Consider the following 17,299-nt stretch of genomic DNA (forward strand, 5'->3'; position numbering starts at 1 on the left):
ATCAAAGGTAAATCTGAGTAACTTACTGCTGCTGCTGTGGCCTCTTCTCCACCTACATAGATAGAAGAAGCAATCTCCATCACAGACAAGTTTGTGGGAGCATCTGTAGTGGATGATGATCTGGGCCGACCCGACTGAATATCCTGAGCAGACCTTCGGTTGATCTGCGGGCTTCCTTTCGGGGCATCTCCCTTGCCCCACCTGCTGTGCAGGCTGGTCCCTCTCTTCATTTTGGGTGGCACTCTGATCTGCTGAAGCACCCGGTTCAGAGCTGTGGGGTGGGTGGAGACACCATCAATTTCAGCACAGACGCTTTGGCTTTCCAAATCCAGGTCAGGCTCCAGCTCAGCCTGAGCTTGCTGGACATCATGTGGAGAAACAGACGACCTCCTGCGCTGATGCTGGAACAGGTGCTTCAAGCCTTGACCAATGACATTAATGTTCTCCAAAGCATTATGCGTTATTTTGGATAATTTTTGCTCTGATTCATGTTGTTTTTTGGTTTCTTGATCTTGGGATTTGCCTCCAGGATCAGGGTCATCAGACAACTGTTCAGTGCCAGACGGCTCCATTGATGACACCCAACAAGTTTATTTGACTATTCATACATAAATACGTCCCCTTTCTTTAAAAGGCTTGTGTTTATTTTGAGAATGCCAAGATTGCCAGCCAATTAGGTGTGTAATTGCTTCAAGAGTGACTATACATGCAGCTGTGCCACGGTGATCTCATGCTTATCTAATGTTAAACAAAAGAGTAGTCATTATTATACATCCATGCAGCAAGTGTGGGTTAAAAATCCAATGTGCAAAACATGCCATTAACAAAATAGAATGTAGCAGTCCTTGGAGCACCCCTCCACGTGGCATTAGTTGCATCTAGGCTGTACGCAGAAGCCAAAGCTTGTGTGAGACAAGTCATTCATTGCCTGGGGGGAGAAGTCCAGCACAAAGGGTGTAGGAAAGCAAGAAAGGTACAAATGCTGTTCAAAAAGGGGAGAAGCAAGAAGAAACCAGTGGGGTTTTGTTTATTAAGAACAAGCCCATAATAACATCTAACATGAGGTTAAATTTCTGAAAAGCATGTTAGTCACTTAGGCAGAATTCATTTTGCTCTTTGACAAAGATCTGATACTAAGGCCCTAACTTAACAGTATTTAATACATGCAAAAAACCAGAGCATTTCCAAATAAGTTATTCATTTCCACATAGTGAGAAATGGCTTATTACAGCCAGCATCCACTGATGGCACTGGAAACTTGATGTGAAAATCTATCTTCAAGCAAGAACAGGCAAGTGAAATGCTTTCAGTTGGCATAGTCTTGTTCCACAGCTCTCACAGGAAACAAGAATGCATTTTGAAAAGTAGATTAAGCAACCAAATCTGCAAGGGATCAGCACCAGGTATGTGCAGTTCAGCCTCTGTCACAGGAACTGCTGTTCTTAGAGATCTCAGCCCGAGTCATTCCCTGGGCTGAGGCAGGACTGGATTATACAACAGCGCAGCTCAGCACTTGCTCATAGCAACAACTATGGGAGAAGGTCAGCAAATATATGGGGAAGAAAGGGAGGAAGAAAGGAAGGATACAGTAACTGAAAGGGTTTTACATCAGCACCATGAGATCACATGCTCAGAAGCTGACCATTGTTTTCTGCAAGAGAAAACTTTGATTAGGCTTCTATAAATATAGAAATCAGCTCACAAAGGTCTACCTCAATCTTGGCAGAAAGCAGTCTGTGCTTTAGAAAAGAATTATTTGAAACTCAGCATATTTGGGATTTGAGAGTGTTCATTTCTATGCAAGAACAGCTGCAGAAACAGAATGCATTGGAGTTTACAACTGAAGTGCTCTAGATTCTGTGCATCTGAAACCTAACACAATAGGTTAAACAGATATTCCAAAATGCTTTTCAAATTGCCATCCAAAAGTATCAGAAGAGCTGCCTCTCTCTTTCTTTTTTTCAAGTGTCACTGCTATTAGTTGGAGGCAAGAAGAAACTCAGTACTTACAGAAAGCAGAACACTGGAATCATGCAGGATTTTACCTCTGTGCTTTGAAGATGCTATAAGCATTGAGTGTAGATATACCGGCCACTTTAATCAATAACACATTAAACGCAAAGGAATAAACTACATCCAAGAAACATATATTTACCCACATTCATGCAGCAATTGTGTGGCAGAAGAAAACAACATACCTACATACTTAACACTGTCTTAAATGAATTAAAGTGCCTTTCTGTCTAGTAGTGTGCTTTGGCTTTTGGGCTTCCTCTTTCTTAATCTTTTTTTCCCCTTCAGGCAACAGGTTTTGCAGAAAGTTAGACTGCACTCAATTTATGTTTTGGGACAAAAAATTGCAAAAACCAACAGACCAAATGGCTCAGTGAACAAAACTCACCATCTAAAAAAGCAAGAGTCCCAAAACTATTTGGCGCATAAAATACAAACCTGAGAGCTGACCCATAACTGCCTTTTCCATTTTAGCTAATTCACTCAGCATTTATTTTCAGTCAGGACTCACTGAAGAACTGCAGTTCTTATCTAAGATGATGGGTAAACTCTCCAGCCAGGATCTCTTTGATCTCCTGCATGCTCTCTATTCACATTATCACTGGCAATGCTTAAAGAACATTATCACTGGTGGTCTTAAAGAACACCACCTGAGTCTAACTGGAATTCCACGCATTATCTGCTAGAAAAAATTACCCCGCTTAAATTAACCCTATGGCAGTTTACAAACCAACCTGAAACAAACCAGCCCACAGTGAGCTTACAAACAAGATATGACCATCCTGTGTATTCTACAACATATTTCTGAAATTATACAGCATCTCAGAGGTTCCTAATGGGAGCTTTGTAGTCATCTCCTACTTCTATTTCCATAGGATGAAATGAGCTTTGCAAATTACACATCTGGTATGAAGGTCCTTACCAGTATTTATTTGTTCCACTATCTACTTCTGAGGAAAAAAAAATACTCTAAGTGTGAAGAATTGTGAATCTTCAAAATTGATTAGCACACTTATTTCATAAGGATTCAACTTTTGTGGCCACTTTTGTTTTCTCTACTTACAACCACTTTTATATTCTGTTAGTGGGAGGAAACAATACTTTATACCATAAAGTTCAAAAACATACATTTCTTATTTGTACAAGAATACACTACATCAGGAACAAAATTCACAATTACATATACAGCCAACTGAGCAGATGTTACAACATTATTATATCCCAGAACATTCTAATACAGCCCTTCATTTGTGCAATTATTTCCCAGAAGCCCTGGGAAACAAAACAGTTCAAAAGGAAAAACTGGCAAAATCAACATTAGATAATAGTGAAAGGATAAACTTGTACTTGCCTCCATCATATGCCCTTTAGCATGGCTGACCCACAGCAGTCCCTCCACTGAACAGAACTGCAAAAGAAATTGGGTATGAGATACAATACTGAAAACCAGAGGAAAGATATACATAAACAGCAAAGAAAGAGCATGGTTCCAACTTTTAATTTTTTTTTTAGCAATTTTTTTTCCATTGAAATGCAAGCGCCCCTGGAAGCTGTCCTGTTTTAAACTCTTTCAAATAACTGAAGGGATAAAAATATGACTGAAGTTAAAACTGAATCTTATGAAGTTAATCAAGAAGTTCTTGTGAAGGAGCATTTTACGTTGGGGTTTATGGCCACCACCGCAGGCCGAAAGCAGAGGAAGACGCTAGGGCTCCAACCAGCACCATGTAGATTTTATTTTCCTCTCCTATTTAGTCATTCTCCATGCTCCCAGCCCAGGTCAAACAGCTGGCTCTGGTGTTCACCTCACAGGAGGTAAAAGCTGTGGGCACTCGGACACACCTGCACCTGCCACAGCTCACTGCACAGGCAGCTGCTGTCCCCTGGCAGCTCCTGCCTGCCAATTCCTGCAAAAGACCCAAAGGCCAGGTGCTGGCTAGGAGGTGACAAGAGGACAGCTGAGACCAGACACGCCAACCACACTTCTCTAGGCAGCCGCAAGGACTAGTCTGAAACACAGCCAGATCACCCAGATTTTCTAAAGATGATCATTAACTCAACCAGCTCTTGAAAACAGGGAGCACACTATTCTTCAGATGAACACCCCAAGAACTCTGCACAAAAGAAATGGGGAAGAAAAATTATTTTCAAGCAAAGGAAACAGGAAAAATTCTACCTTCTTATAGAGTATTTCAAATACCTTTCTCTTATGCCACATAAGAACACCATGAACCCTCAATAATAAAGATGTGAAATACAATTAGCTATATAATCCTCACATTCCTTTTATTTCATAAACAGGTCAATTTAACAGCTCACTATAGACTTGTCATCACAGTTAGCAGGGATCTTAGGAAGGAGATGCTTCCAACTCATCCTATTTGGTAAAAGAAAAGCACTTTTCAGTTGTTTCAGAATAGAAGCAATTTTTGCTAAGAAAAAGCCCAGCTTAGTTTGAGAAATCCCAGATTATTTTCAGAAACCCATCCCAAAATGGAGTCTGTATCCAGGCAAACAGTTTAGCAAGAAAGACTAAAGAAGCAACAGTCACACACTGGAAAGCCACCTGTTACAGGAACTGGGAACCCTAGCAAGCGATTTATATCCAAAGGAGGATTAAGATATTTTAAAAGCATCATTGTTCAGCAGAGCAAATAAGGAGAGAAAGCTCTGGGTGTGTTAACAACTAATGCTATCAGAAAAAAGAACTCATGAGAAACTGGAATGGGTGTGAAATTCAAGAGGGCTGTCATCTGGAAAACATTTAAACAGGAAGACACCAGTAACAGAGTAATTTGACTCAAGAAAACAGGATAGTAACATGACTATCCAATATCTAGAGAAATGTATATATTTAGCTATTACAATAGAACAATTTTGAAAAAGTCTGAGTGGAGAATTTGGGCCAGAATGGAAGAAGACATACAAGAATTAATTAAATACAAATACCTTAGGTAAATGGTAGAATATAGGCAGAAAGAAAACAGAAAACAATACTATACTATCTTTAATGGAAAAGATACCTACAGTTTTACATACATAATTCTTTATCATCCTCCTCCTCCAAAATTTACCCAAGAAAATATTTTTTGAATTCTACTGAAGTCTGAAAGGAAAACCAGAAACACAAGATATAGATACACAAAGACCCTCTCCAGGCCAAGACCAGAAAGGGAGTATGGCTGATAGCACTGTTAGAGGAAAAGACTGGCAGTGTGTTTAGGTATGAATTACATGATTTTTAAGATCTTCAGGGACAAAAATGGCATTATGTGTGATCCCATGTGAAACATGAAATGTTTCTCCTAAAATCCTCACAAGCCTAAAATAGCTCTACACAGTCCAGGCACTTGTTTGTTAGAGGTGAGTATGTTACAAGGAAAAAGGAGTGAGAGCAGATCCCCTATTGCCCTCCTCTCTGAAGCAGGGGTGGGGAGGGAGACAGTCACTTTTTCCCATGCATTTCCATACACATTAACAAATAGCAACTTCAAAGGTTTCATCAGCAGATTTTATGCTTTGGCACACCAAAAAGAGTTCACCATTTCTATTACTATATCCATTAATGGTACACGTGCGCAAGGGCAGCATGCTCAGATCAAACATACCAGAAGGTGATCTTTCAACATCAGCCTCTTCTCAGATCCACATCCTGTTGAAACAGCTCCTATAACTTTATATTTAATAAATATATTATTTATATTTAATAAATATATTATTAGTTCTGCTGGCCATCAGAACTAATGTGTACAGTTTACGTTCCTGAAAGCTCAAATACTAATTCTGTAGATAAGAGAAAACTTCACTTATTGTCACTCACAGAGCATATACCAAACACTACCTTAGTGAGTGATAGATCCCTTTCTCCTTTCAATTTCTTTTTAATAAACATCTTCCTGAGTACACCTACATCAGAATCAAGTACCTTCAATAACACTTGTGGGCAACCACTACACTACTGATGCCCTCCCTATAGGAAGTATTGCTTGTTCATTGATCTGAATGCGGAATAAAGACTGCTGGTTCTTCTGCAAAGTAGAAGTTCACATCTAAGAACCATACACAACATCACCAAAGATGAGGCAATTTTCCATGTTTATTTGAGTAATAATAACTCAAAAGTGGCCTAAAGTTTAGTGACTGGTTTTCAGAAATGGTTCTGCTGCTTTGGAGTACAACCAATTGCCAGTGACATCTTTTCTACTCCTGACATCTTTTCCACCACTCTCTGAACATTCAGTAACTCAGTGGTTACACTGTTTGAATCAAAGCTATAAAGTAAAGATCAAGATTCTCCAAAATTACTAACTATGCAGAGGTACCAATACATAATCATTCTGTGTTTGTGATATGTTAAAATCTCATGTGAAAACAAAAGCAAAATGTTTCAGCTGTATTTCTATAGCTGGTGACCTGCCTATTTATCAGAAGCCTTTCCCAACTGCACTGCTGCATCTAGAGCTGATGTGCCACGGAGTCTGACTGTGAGGCAATGCTGCTGGTTCCACAGCTCAGCAGAACTTCATCCTTGATGAATTCCTTAGCTACATAAAGTATTTCTAGGTTTATATTACCATAACGTGAGCAGCCTGTGAATTCACCCTTCAAATGCTCCTAGATTATGTTGAATTATCATTATTTCCCTAGTTTTCAGGCAACCCCCCCACCACAGAAAGATCAAGAAGCTGCCTAAAGGTCATGTGACACTTTTACAGCAGAGAACCAAACTTAAAATTTGTTCTCATAAGGTTAATGCTATACTTCCGTGATTTCTCCTGTTGATAGCTTCAGATTCATTTATGAACAGTGTACAGCAGTGTAATTGGAACCTACTCAAACCACTTAAAAACATTATTTTCTGGAAAAGGCTACATATAGGCTATTTTCCATCACATTATATAAAAAAAGTGCTTCAAGAAAGCTAAGTGAATGTTGAAGAAAGATTTAACTAGAGTCTTCTGATTAGTTGACATTGACAATTACATATATCATGTACATTTTCTTGTAATTTTTGTGAACATAATTAAAATTTGGGAGACAACACTAACAGTGCAGTCTGCAGGGATTTTAGAAGAAAAACAAAGTGGATGAAGAATTATTATAAAGACAGCTGGCTTTACTAGGCTCAAGAGGAAACCTGCAATTCAAAACTGTGTGGTCTGCCACAGGAAGGCTGACAGTTGACACTTTCACTTAATTTAGTGGCCTGTTTCAGAAAACTGACATCCTCACTCACTCTTCCTCAAAACCAAACTGAAGTTAAGCCAAACAGCAGAATTTCCTCTAAAACACCTCTGATTTTTGCAAAAGGAAAAAATGTTGCACCCCTATTACCATGTTCTAAAAATCAGCCAAGTGCATGCCCTGAACTCAGGGCTTCACTGAAGAACACTGAAGGGACATCTCCAGCCACTGTCCAAGCAGGGATCTGAAGCTGTCCTTTCACAACACCAGAAGTACAACAGAAATGGCAATTTAGGACATTTCCAACCTCTTTTGTCCCCTGGGGCTCATTTTCAGAACCACAGCATGGCATTCAATTTTAGCTTTTGTAGGCACAGATATTTCCACGGCTGTGATATGAACCAATACAAAAGAAAATAACTCTTATTTGAAGGAAGACGGGACTGAGGGACAAATCTGACCATAGACCCAGTTATAACAACTTTGGAATAAGGTTAAAGAGAGGAAGTAGACAGACAGGGTACACAATTACTCCCAGATGGCGTTATCAAAAACCTCCTATCTGATGCTATGGCTATGGCTATAACAGCTGCAGAAACAGGAACTCGCATGAGCTTCAGCAAGGACTCATCAGAATACAAGTGATTTCACTTCTACAGTTCAAATACTGCATTTTGCAAAGAGAGAAACTTCCTTCCCAAAGGAAAAGACTGAAGAAGTGTAAAGCAAATATTCAAAACAATGTGTCTTCCACAAAGAAAAGAATGGATTTAATTCCTTGAAGCATCTCAAATATTTTAGTGGTCAGTTGCACTCCTACTTTTAACTTCTTGTATTAAGATCTGCATTATCTGGATCTGATTCTTCAGTCTCTGGAAAAATGCAACAGTACTAGGCCATGGCAAGAATTTCGGCAGGATCTTTTCAGGAGAGAAAGGGGCGAAGGGAAGAGATCAAAGCTGCACTTATCTCCTCACTGCCTGTCTGCCAAGAGACAGTGCCACCTTCTGTGTGTCAAAGCTGACTCAAATGTCAGGAACAAGTGAACCATAAAATGGAAATACAGGTATTTTCATTTCATTTCCAAGGGAAGACAAAAGGTTATACCACACCTATTCCTGGCATTAAAGAGAGATGTCTAACCATGCTAGTGATACAAAGAAAAGAAGAGATGGCCTCTCATTTTAATTCCTAGCAGAATTATCTGTGATAATGCCAGCAGAGATGCTGGCAAGATTTAGCAACTCTAGTTCTAAAACAAAGGTTTATTCCAGGCTTGCAGTTGTAAGGAGGTTAAAACAAGTTAAATTAGCAGGCTTGTAAAGAAAGATATCTACCATCAACCCACACCCCACACTATGTGTGATTTTAACATGTGCTTTTAGCCCTAGGAAAGTATCATATTTACAATGACTCGTGAAAGAAGTAGAACTAACCTCACACATAGTGGTAAAATAGTCCCCCTGATGACTCAAAACCAGCTCTTTCTACCAGTATTGTTTAAAATGTGACACAAATCTGGCAAGACAAATTCTGACCAGAAGTCAACAGTCATCGCTATTCTGACTGTTGATGCTGCTCAACCACTGACAGCTTCATCCTGCTCTTCAGAAGAAAACTCTCCTTCCTGATCCTTTTTCAAGACTGCGAGTCTAGGGAGCTTTCACTTAAGCGTGACTCTTCAAAAAAATTGTATTAGTATAACAGTAGTGGCCTTAATCTGGGGCCAGTTTGTTTGCAGGGCCTTTTCTAATCAAGCATTAGCACATTCCTCCCTGCAGGACTACAAACAAGATGTTCAGGTTACCCAAACACTGCTTGAAGTCCTTCAGTCAGCTTGCATGAAGCTGGGAGGACCTATCTGTAAAAGACTACCACCACCCACACCTTCTTACCTGTTCTCAATGTTAAAAACCTGCTATCAGCTGTCAACAGAAACAGGAGACATCCATAAGGTGCTTTTGACTTGACTCATTACAGCCACTTCTCCCGGTCCCAGGTAGGCTCAAGCAGAGCTTGCGACAAGGAACAATATCATTGCATTCCTATGTACCCTAACGAGTAGGAACAGCATCAGCCTGGCCTGTGTACCTCACAGACACCGTGTGAGTAGAACCATGGGCACCTGCCCTGCAGCACACAGACACGCTGCCAGGCCTCTTTTCAGGGGCCAAGGAACCAGCCCAGCACAGCCACAACTCCCTATCCCCTCAGAGCAGCACCTTTTGGAACAGGACCCATGTCAGCCATCCATCAACTGCTACCACACAGACTTGGGAATTCCCTGCTTTGCTCACTTTTTGGACTTTTGCAATAAAAATACAGGTGCATATCTACGGTTCTTTTCTTCTCTTAGATCTTATAATGCATTTTAGAGACACACACACACAAACTGCACAAATCCAGCACAGCAAAGCAGCCACTCACAAATATGCTGCTCTTCAATATCCACCTCCACATCCAGCTGCACAGAGGCAATAATCTGGTATAAAGCAATTGGGCTTGACTACTTTGTTGCCAATGGGAAACAAGTAGTCACGCATTTAAAACCTCAGCCAAAATCATGTTTCTTCCCACATTCACGGTAGAGTCCACATTAAAAAATCCACAAATCTTCACTCAAAGCAGCATAAAAGAGCAATCTTATTTGAAATAAGGCTGAATTTCAGCTACCACTGAGAAGGTGTGGGCTTATAATCAGAGCCAAAAGCAAGACACAAGTTAATGGCTCCTTCCAGAGCTGCTGTGCAACTTGGGTTTCTGCCAGAACACCCGTTTGCTAGCTGCAGAGCAGCTTTGCAGCTGGTCAGGCTCCCAGTACAGGTACATGATAGGAATTTCAGTACACGGGTGGTTACAGAACACCAGCTATACCAGGTGGGTCCTCCCCAGGTGCAGAGCTTCTTCTTTCCCTTCATTGAACCTCATGAGGTTCATGCCTGCCTATTCCTCAAGCCTATCCAGGTGCCTCTGAATGGCAGTACTATCATCAGGTCTATCAACTTCCCATCTTGCATCACCTACAAAATTCTTCACCTGGCCCTATTAATATATTATTAATAAACAGATTGTACAGTACTGGACCCTGTACTTCTCCCACAGACTGGAATTACACCAGAAGCATTTAAAGGACTTCAGTAAACCAGAACAAAAACTTTCAGCACAACAAACCAGCTGAGAACTAACTCCCACAGCAAAAGTATGACCAGCACAGGAACTGCCCTGCAGAGCAGCAAGCAGCCACCGATTCAGCCCCCGTCTCTGCTCTCTTACCACAGGATGCTCTGCAGCCCAGGCAGTAAAACTTCTCACAGGTACCCAATGCATAGCCAAGTTCTTCTGTTATGCAAAGGCTCACATATGCAGAATATCTTCCTTAATATAAGAAGGATATTTAATATAAATCAGTAGCAACCAGAGCTAGAGGCTACCCCAGCTGAAAGCCACCACAGGGAAGGACCACAGCCCCATGCACCTAGGAGGGACTGGCTTTCACCAATAGAGATTTTGCCTTACTAGTCAGTCTGCCATTACTGGCGTGAATGAGCTAAGTTCAGTCTTAGCAGATTCTGACCAAAAGTTGCTCTGTGCTCATTTCTCCCATTTTAACTGCTATTCAACCTCAGGATCACAGTAAGGACACTCACTGCTTCTCACAGACAAGTCACACTACCCCTTATGACTGTGACCCACTAAAGCATGAAATGCTTGTTCAGCGGGCAGTGAATTTACAAACACGGAATGCTATGGGTGCAGCACTTCCAGTGATCCCAGAAAAGGCCACAGTCCTTTTGCTCAAAACTAGTAAAGCTGGGAACCACAAAAAGCACATTTATTTGCCTTCAGGATAATCACCATGGCAACTGGCTTCCAGGAAAATAATAGTCAACAGCTTCACTATCGAAGGCCACTATGGGATTTGTTAAGGACACCATCAGCTAACACAAATCCAAAATTTACTGAAATTCGCCAAATTTATGCCTGAAAAAACTGTAAGTAGGTATCTGCAAACTTCCTGTCATAAACCATCCCACCAGCTGAATGAACAGCAGTACCATTCATCTCAACACTGCAGTGTCCTCTAACGTTCTTTGAACTTTTTAGACAACCTGTAGAACAGTTTTAATGCAACTTTCTCTAATGTACACAATTTCACCTTTCAGACTACTTCTTTAAATCAAAAGAAAACTTTATCTTATACTCAATCTCCTTGTCATCCAACATTTTAGTAATTCACTTTTAGTTATATGAGTTTGAATAATTAAACTGCACTTATGTTTTTCATGAAACTTAATGTTTTACAAAGGTAGGTCAACATTATCTTACAGTTAAGGAAATAAAGACTAATACTCTGTTTAGGAATATACACTCATGGAGACATGCAGTCTATGTATTCTTACAGGTATTCAAAGATACTGCAGGACTTGTTCTGTTTTCACAGAATGGCAGCTTTTTTGGGAAATGTGCACCATTAATTGATAGGATCACAGAGATCACAACTTATATACCACCAAAAAAAATGCACCAAGTTGGGTTGCAGAATGCACATCCCTGGTACACTGCATAAAGCACCAATAAGGTGGCAATGGGCAGCTCAGCAAACCACTCCTAGTGTGTTCCTACAGCTTCTATGAAAGCAGCTTACATGAAACAATGCTCTCCTTTCTGCCCAATGCTGCTTTTGCACACTGCCACAGCCAAATAACACTGTCCAGGCAGACTGAGAAACACATTTTAACTGTGCTACACCAACTTCTGTCCACTCATAACAAAGAATCTCATCAAGATGCCAATCCCTGGCCCCGCTCTGCTTGCAGGTGAATGAGTTCCTTCAGCACATGTAAGGGATCCCCTTCCCAACCACCGTGCTTCGCTGCCCACTACAGTTCAGACTTGCACTGCAACACAGCCCATTCTGCCTTCCTCTTACAGGAACACCATCAGGCTGTTTTAAGCCAGACAGGGAGGTAGGTCAGATTTGTGTCCCTCCAGCATCATCTTAGCCTGAATCACTGGAGCTTATCAACAAAAGCATGCATGTTGTCTGCTAAATATATCCTGTACGGCAACTGTGCATGATGAATGATTCAGTCAGGTAGCTACTTTCAGCACAACTAGTTTTCCTTTTTAAACTAAACCCACCAATGAATGTCTCTTCTGGAAGCCAGAGAGGTGTGTGTTTGGCTGCCTTTCACTCTAACCCACCATTAACTGACAAAACTGCCACTGCTCTGGAACGCTGGCATCTACATCACAGAAGGGATAAGGAGTCCAAGCAGTTTACAGAAGGAAAAGATGTTATCAGTGCACACCAGCCCCTTCTAAGCCCATACAGAGGCAGTTAGCCAGCTTCCTCATTCCAGGTTTAGAATATGTATAGACAGCTAAAAGCCTCCAAAGGAGGCTTTAGGAAAAGGAAAATAAAACCGTGCATACTGGTTACTTTCTATGCTGCGGAAACAGCCAAGGCTGTCCATCTCTTGTTACCTGAGTGGGACAAATGTGCACAGCAACAAGGCAAATCCCACCCAGCTCTGCTTGTAACTTGTACATCACAGGCATATTGTCTAATGAGACTGCCTCTTTCTGGGAGCAGAGACCACTGTGCCAGCACCTGTGCACAGGTAGGCAAGCAAAATATCCTTCTTTCCTAACCTTCATGCCAGATGCTTCCAAATTCAGGGCAAATACTTTGTAACTTCATGTGAGTGCTTTACCTTGGCAAATAGAGCAACCACCATGGCCTCCCAGGCACATTTCAACGACACACGCACTTTGAAGAAGAAAATTTCTGCAGACCGTGGTGGTATTTAGGAACTGAATGGGTAGCAGTGGATATAGCTTTTCTAAATACAATCTTTTGAGTACTCCCAAAGTAGGTTCAACCAAGGTCACCCTCCATACAATGCCAGCTGGTGCTCCTACAGCCTCACTATGTATATGTATATTCTGCTGCTAAAACCATGCAAAACAGTGCACATCAGCCTAAATCTAGAATATGTACACCTAGAACTCTCTTTGCCCTAATCAGATGGCTTCCTCTTCCATATGTTCTAAGTCACAGAAGGCATACATACCTCAAAAGTGCTCAGGATAGCTTGTCTCTTTGCATAAGTATGCTCACAGTGGTAATTCAAATGCCATCAACAGACATTCAACTTTAAAAAAATTTAGAAGTATAAATTCCAGAGGAAACAGGTAAGTCAGGGGAGGGAAGAAGATATGATTTATCAGCTTCTACACTTGCAGGCATCTGCAGTAGGTACTCTGGGTCATTTTCAGAGTAAGTCTTGGCAACAAAGCTTCTTTGTAGAGGAGAAAGACCTGCCAAAATTAACAAGCATAATAAGAAACGCCATTAATACCTGATAAACAATAAAACAGCACACATATTCAGAGTCCCCTTCAGAGAAAGAATTAACTTTGAAAAACTGGGTTTCTGCTAGCTTTGATGTATTTAAAATCAGAAGCAGTCTCTGAAGTTACCTCATACTCTGACTATTTTAACCTAATAAATTATCTCAAGGAGGGAAATCCTCTAAGCATTCAAATAAAGTTTGATCATATCAGAGCATGCAACACTATATCACATCACAGATTGCCCTGAGTCAGACAAACTTTCCCAGCTCACCAAATGCCTTGATGTTTACTGAGTATTTTGCCACAGGAGTGCCTGTGTGACCAGTGTCAGACTAAAGAATTAAGCCACTGTCCAAAATGGGGACCAACACAGAGTGTGATGGAAGCCCCAACACAGCATACACATAAAGTACATACTTGGCGGGGGGTATGTGCATGGCATAAATGTTCCGGAGTGTTGGCAAACTTCTGAATTTTTCAGGTCTGGATTTAAGTTAATAAAATGTAAACATTTTTGGGGCAGAGACCTCCTGTTCTGTGTTTGCATTTCACATGGTGTGTCAGATCTAGCTTCCAAATCAAAGTTCTCAATCTTATTTTGGTAGAAGTGTTTTGTATTTTTGGTACATGAGTTTATAAATAAAAAGGGTCAACTAGATCTGCCTTACCATTAAATGTTTCTGAAAGTACAAAGACATTACATTTTGCAAAAATATATTTAACTCTACACAATTAGTTGTCTTCTTTCTTTTTTCCTTAACAGCTTGGCTGGAAGAATAATTTTGAGAATTTGGAGCTTAAATTCAACACCAAACAATCAGCTTGGTCAGCTATCATTGTCCTGTAACAATATCCAGGGTCTCAACTGCTTAGGGGAGTTAAGTATTTTCAGTATTTAATCACAGCAGAATACTGAGTTTCTAGAAGTGCAGACAATGCATGTCTAGACTGCCACCTTCATGTTCCTTTTCATTCAGCCATCTTCACTCTTTCTAGGGATGTCAGTTTATCCTCTAGGAAACATTGTGCTGAGTTCACAGATTTGCTGACCTTGGAAGGGACTTCTTGATGTCACCTGGGCCACCCAGGGTTCATTGCCTACACACCATTTTTACAAGTCTCGCTGTTGAGAGACCATCCTGTTCCTGGCACCAGAGAGCTCAAGTCCACAGGAGCTCCATCCCTCATGGAGAGTGCACAACCTCTGTGCCAAACAGCATTCAGTGTGCTACAGCAACCAGCCTTCATCAGGCCTTAGGGGACAGCAAAACCCACTCCCTCTATTTCAGGGGTGAGGAGACTCCAGGTCTATCAAGAGGCAGCCAACCAGCCAGCTCACCTGAGAAACACCTTGCACTTGGTGAATTCAGGTGCCAAAACCCAGCTCTCACTGGCAGACAGACAGCTACAGAACCACCTGAGGAGAACATGCCACACCAGTAAACGTGCTGGGGAAGCCAGTGGAAAGGGAAGACTCCTCCTCCAGAGCTCTAAGCAAAAATTCCTAGAAACCAAGCCCAGGATATTATCACACCAAGTCTTTTTGAATGGTTCAAAACAATTCTCAGAAAGACCAGAGAAAACACTACACAAGGTTTGCCCGACTCCAGAGCAGCCACAGTTGCTAGCTCACAGTCAGGCACAGGCCATTCACCCAAGCAGTGGAGGAGCTGACTCACTACATACAACCCATTTCCTGCAGAACGCACCGCTCTAAACACAGGGAAACAAAATCTGTAGACTTCCAACGACTTCCATTTTGTATCTGAATTAGACATAGGCTTTAATTACAGGAACTTCAGCTGTGATTAAATAAGATGCGAGACAGCTCAAACTATGACACAGTACTGCTTGGAAAACCAAACTCAGCAATGTGGTAAATGTGGTAAATTTTATGTGGTAAATGGAGGAGGGAAACCCCAGACTTCATGGAAACCTGAAGTTCCAATTTCTTTCTAAAGCAAATTCCACACAAAGTAGATCTTTCTCCATCTTCAGTTTGCTTCCATACTTTGGATGGCTTCCAGATCAGCTGGGTGGGTTTATCAGGCAAAAGAACTGGACACAGTGTATACAAAGCTACAACAAACTTGTTCATTCAGTGCCAGAACCCTATGTGGCTGCAGAGCTGCTGAGCAGCACAAGCCCTGCAAGCTGGGGAGCACCACTGTCCCCGGACAAGAGAGGGAAGAGCTCTCCCAGGACCAAGACAAAAACATCCCTTCCAGTGAGTACTCACCGGGCCTTCCTTGCCTCTAGACACTTCCAGATGGACCAAGAATTTACCCTAAGAAAAGGATCATGACCAAAAATGGAGTCACCTGCCACACGTTAATCTTGAGTAAAACAGAGTCAGTGGTGAACAACGGGGACAGCAGCACTTACTCCCTGGGCTGAGGAGAACCCAGTGGCACTGGCTCAGATCAAGGCATCCCTACTTCAGTGACCACACCAGTATGCTGTTACTAAAGGTTTCCAACCTGCAGAAACACCTGATTTTAAGGTTTGTGGATGATGGACACTGTTTACTGATGCAGTGGGAGTTCCATTACCCTCTTCTGTCTCCCCTTCCCCTAGCCTTCAACTCAGATCTTTGTACCTTCAGTTCAGACCTTTACACCTCCTACCCACCAAGAAGCCTCATTAAGTTTCCCTATTGATAGATTTTTTTAGTGAAAGCGATGCCTCCACCCACCATGGGAGTTTTGCTGGCCACCGCATTTGTCACTAATGCACACCAGGTACTTCCGTGTCTCCAGTGACAGCAGCTGCACACAAGTCACAAACACAGCGTCAGCTCCAAGTCTCGTGAATTTTGGCACTCATAAAGCTTCGAAGCTGCTGCTTTACCCCTTAAGCTCTTTACTTTAAAGGCCTATCACTGACAATCTGCTTTTAAGCCGGCAAATTCTGAGCCCGCCATGAAATAATTCGTGTCTTAACCATCTCATCAGACAGCCAAGGCGAGCAGGAATCAGCGAAGCGAACACACGCCTCAGCCCGCCCCAAACCAGAGGGAGGGCCGAGGCGGTGCCTCGCGAACCTCCGGCACAGGCCACACGTGCGTGGGGCCGCCCCCGGGAGGCCCGGGGGGCTGTGGGGGCCGCGGGGATCGGGGCGATCGCGGGGGCCACGGCAGGGGCCGAGGGCGCCGCTCGCCACCGCCAGGCCGGACATCTCCCCGCGAAGCCCGGGCCCTGCGTCCCGGACGACGGCCCGGAACGGGGCGAGCGGGCCGGCGGGGCCGCGACCTGGACAGAGAGTCCTAAACCGGCCGCAGGAGCGGGGACGGCGAGAGACAGCCCGGCCGAGCGACGGGTCTGGGGGTGGATGAGGCGCTCGCGATGGGCGCTCGCGATGGGCGCTCGCGGGGCCGGTCGGGCGGGGTCCCCTCGCCCGGTCCCTCGGTTCTGGGTGTTCTCCCGCCCCGTTCCCGATCCCGTTCCCTCTCCGTTCCCGATCCCGCGGTCCGTCGGTCACTCACCGGCCGAGCGGCGGCCGCTCCATCCCCGCGCGCCGCCACCGCCCGGCCCGGCCGCGTGACGTCGCGCGAGAGGTGGGGCAGGCGCGCGCGGTGGCGTCACCTGCGGGGGCGGGCCCTGCGGTAGGGCACGCCCTCCCCACGGCGCCTGCGCTGTGAGGCCCCGCCCCAGCAACGCCGCCGCGGTTACGTGTGGGCTGGGCGGAGTCATATCAGTGCCTGGTCCCGCTGCCGCTGCTCTTGGCCCGTTCCCGTTCCCGT

General features: G+C 43.2%; 1 protein-coding gene across 7 annotated transcripts in view; it reads right to left on the minus strand.

The window, feature by feature from the left end:
- The window catches only part of TMCC1 (transmembrane and coiled-coil domain family 1), a 73,796-nt gene extending 56,680 nt beyond the window's left edge, over positions 1–17,116 (minus strand). The window contains exons 1-4 of one of the 7 annotated variants that reach the window (XM_063165091.1): positions 17,042–17,116; positions 13,275–13,521; positions 3,365–3,421; positions 27–271 (exon numbers count right to left, since the gene is read on the minus strand). In XM_063165091.1, coding sequence (XP_063021161.1) covers positions 27–230 — 204 coding nt within the window. In that variant the 5' untranslated portion in view covers positions 231–271; positions 3,365–3,421; positions 13,275–13,521; positions 17,042–17,116. Of the gene's footprint in view, positions 1–26; positions 739–3,364; positions 3,422–5,621; positions 5,666–13,274; positions 13,522–14,896; positions 15,138–17,041 lie in introns of those variants that run through there. The other 6 variants (XM_063165090.1, XM_063165093.1, XM_063165092.1 and 3 more) reach the window with 6 other exon arrangements.
- Positions 17,117–17,299: the final 183 nt, after the last annotated feature.

Source organism: Melospiza melodia, chromosome 10 (assembly GCF_035770615.1).
Source record: "Melospiza melodia melodia isolate bMelMel2 chromosome 10, bMelMel2.pri, whole genome shotgun sequence".
NCBI classification, from domain to species: domain Eukaryota; kingdom Metazoa; phylum Chordata; class Aves; order Passeriformes; family Passerellidae; genus Melospiza; species Melospiza melodia.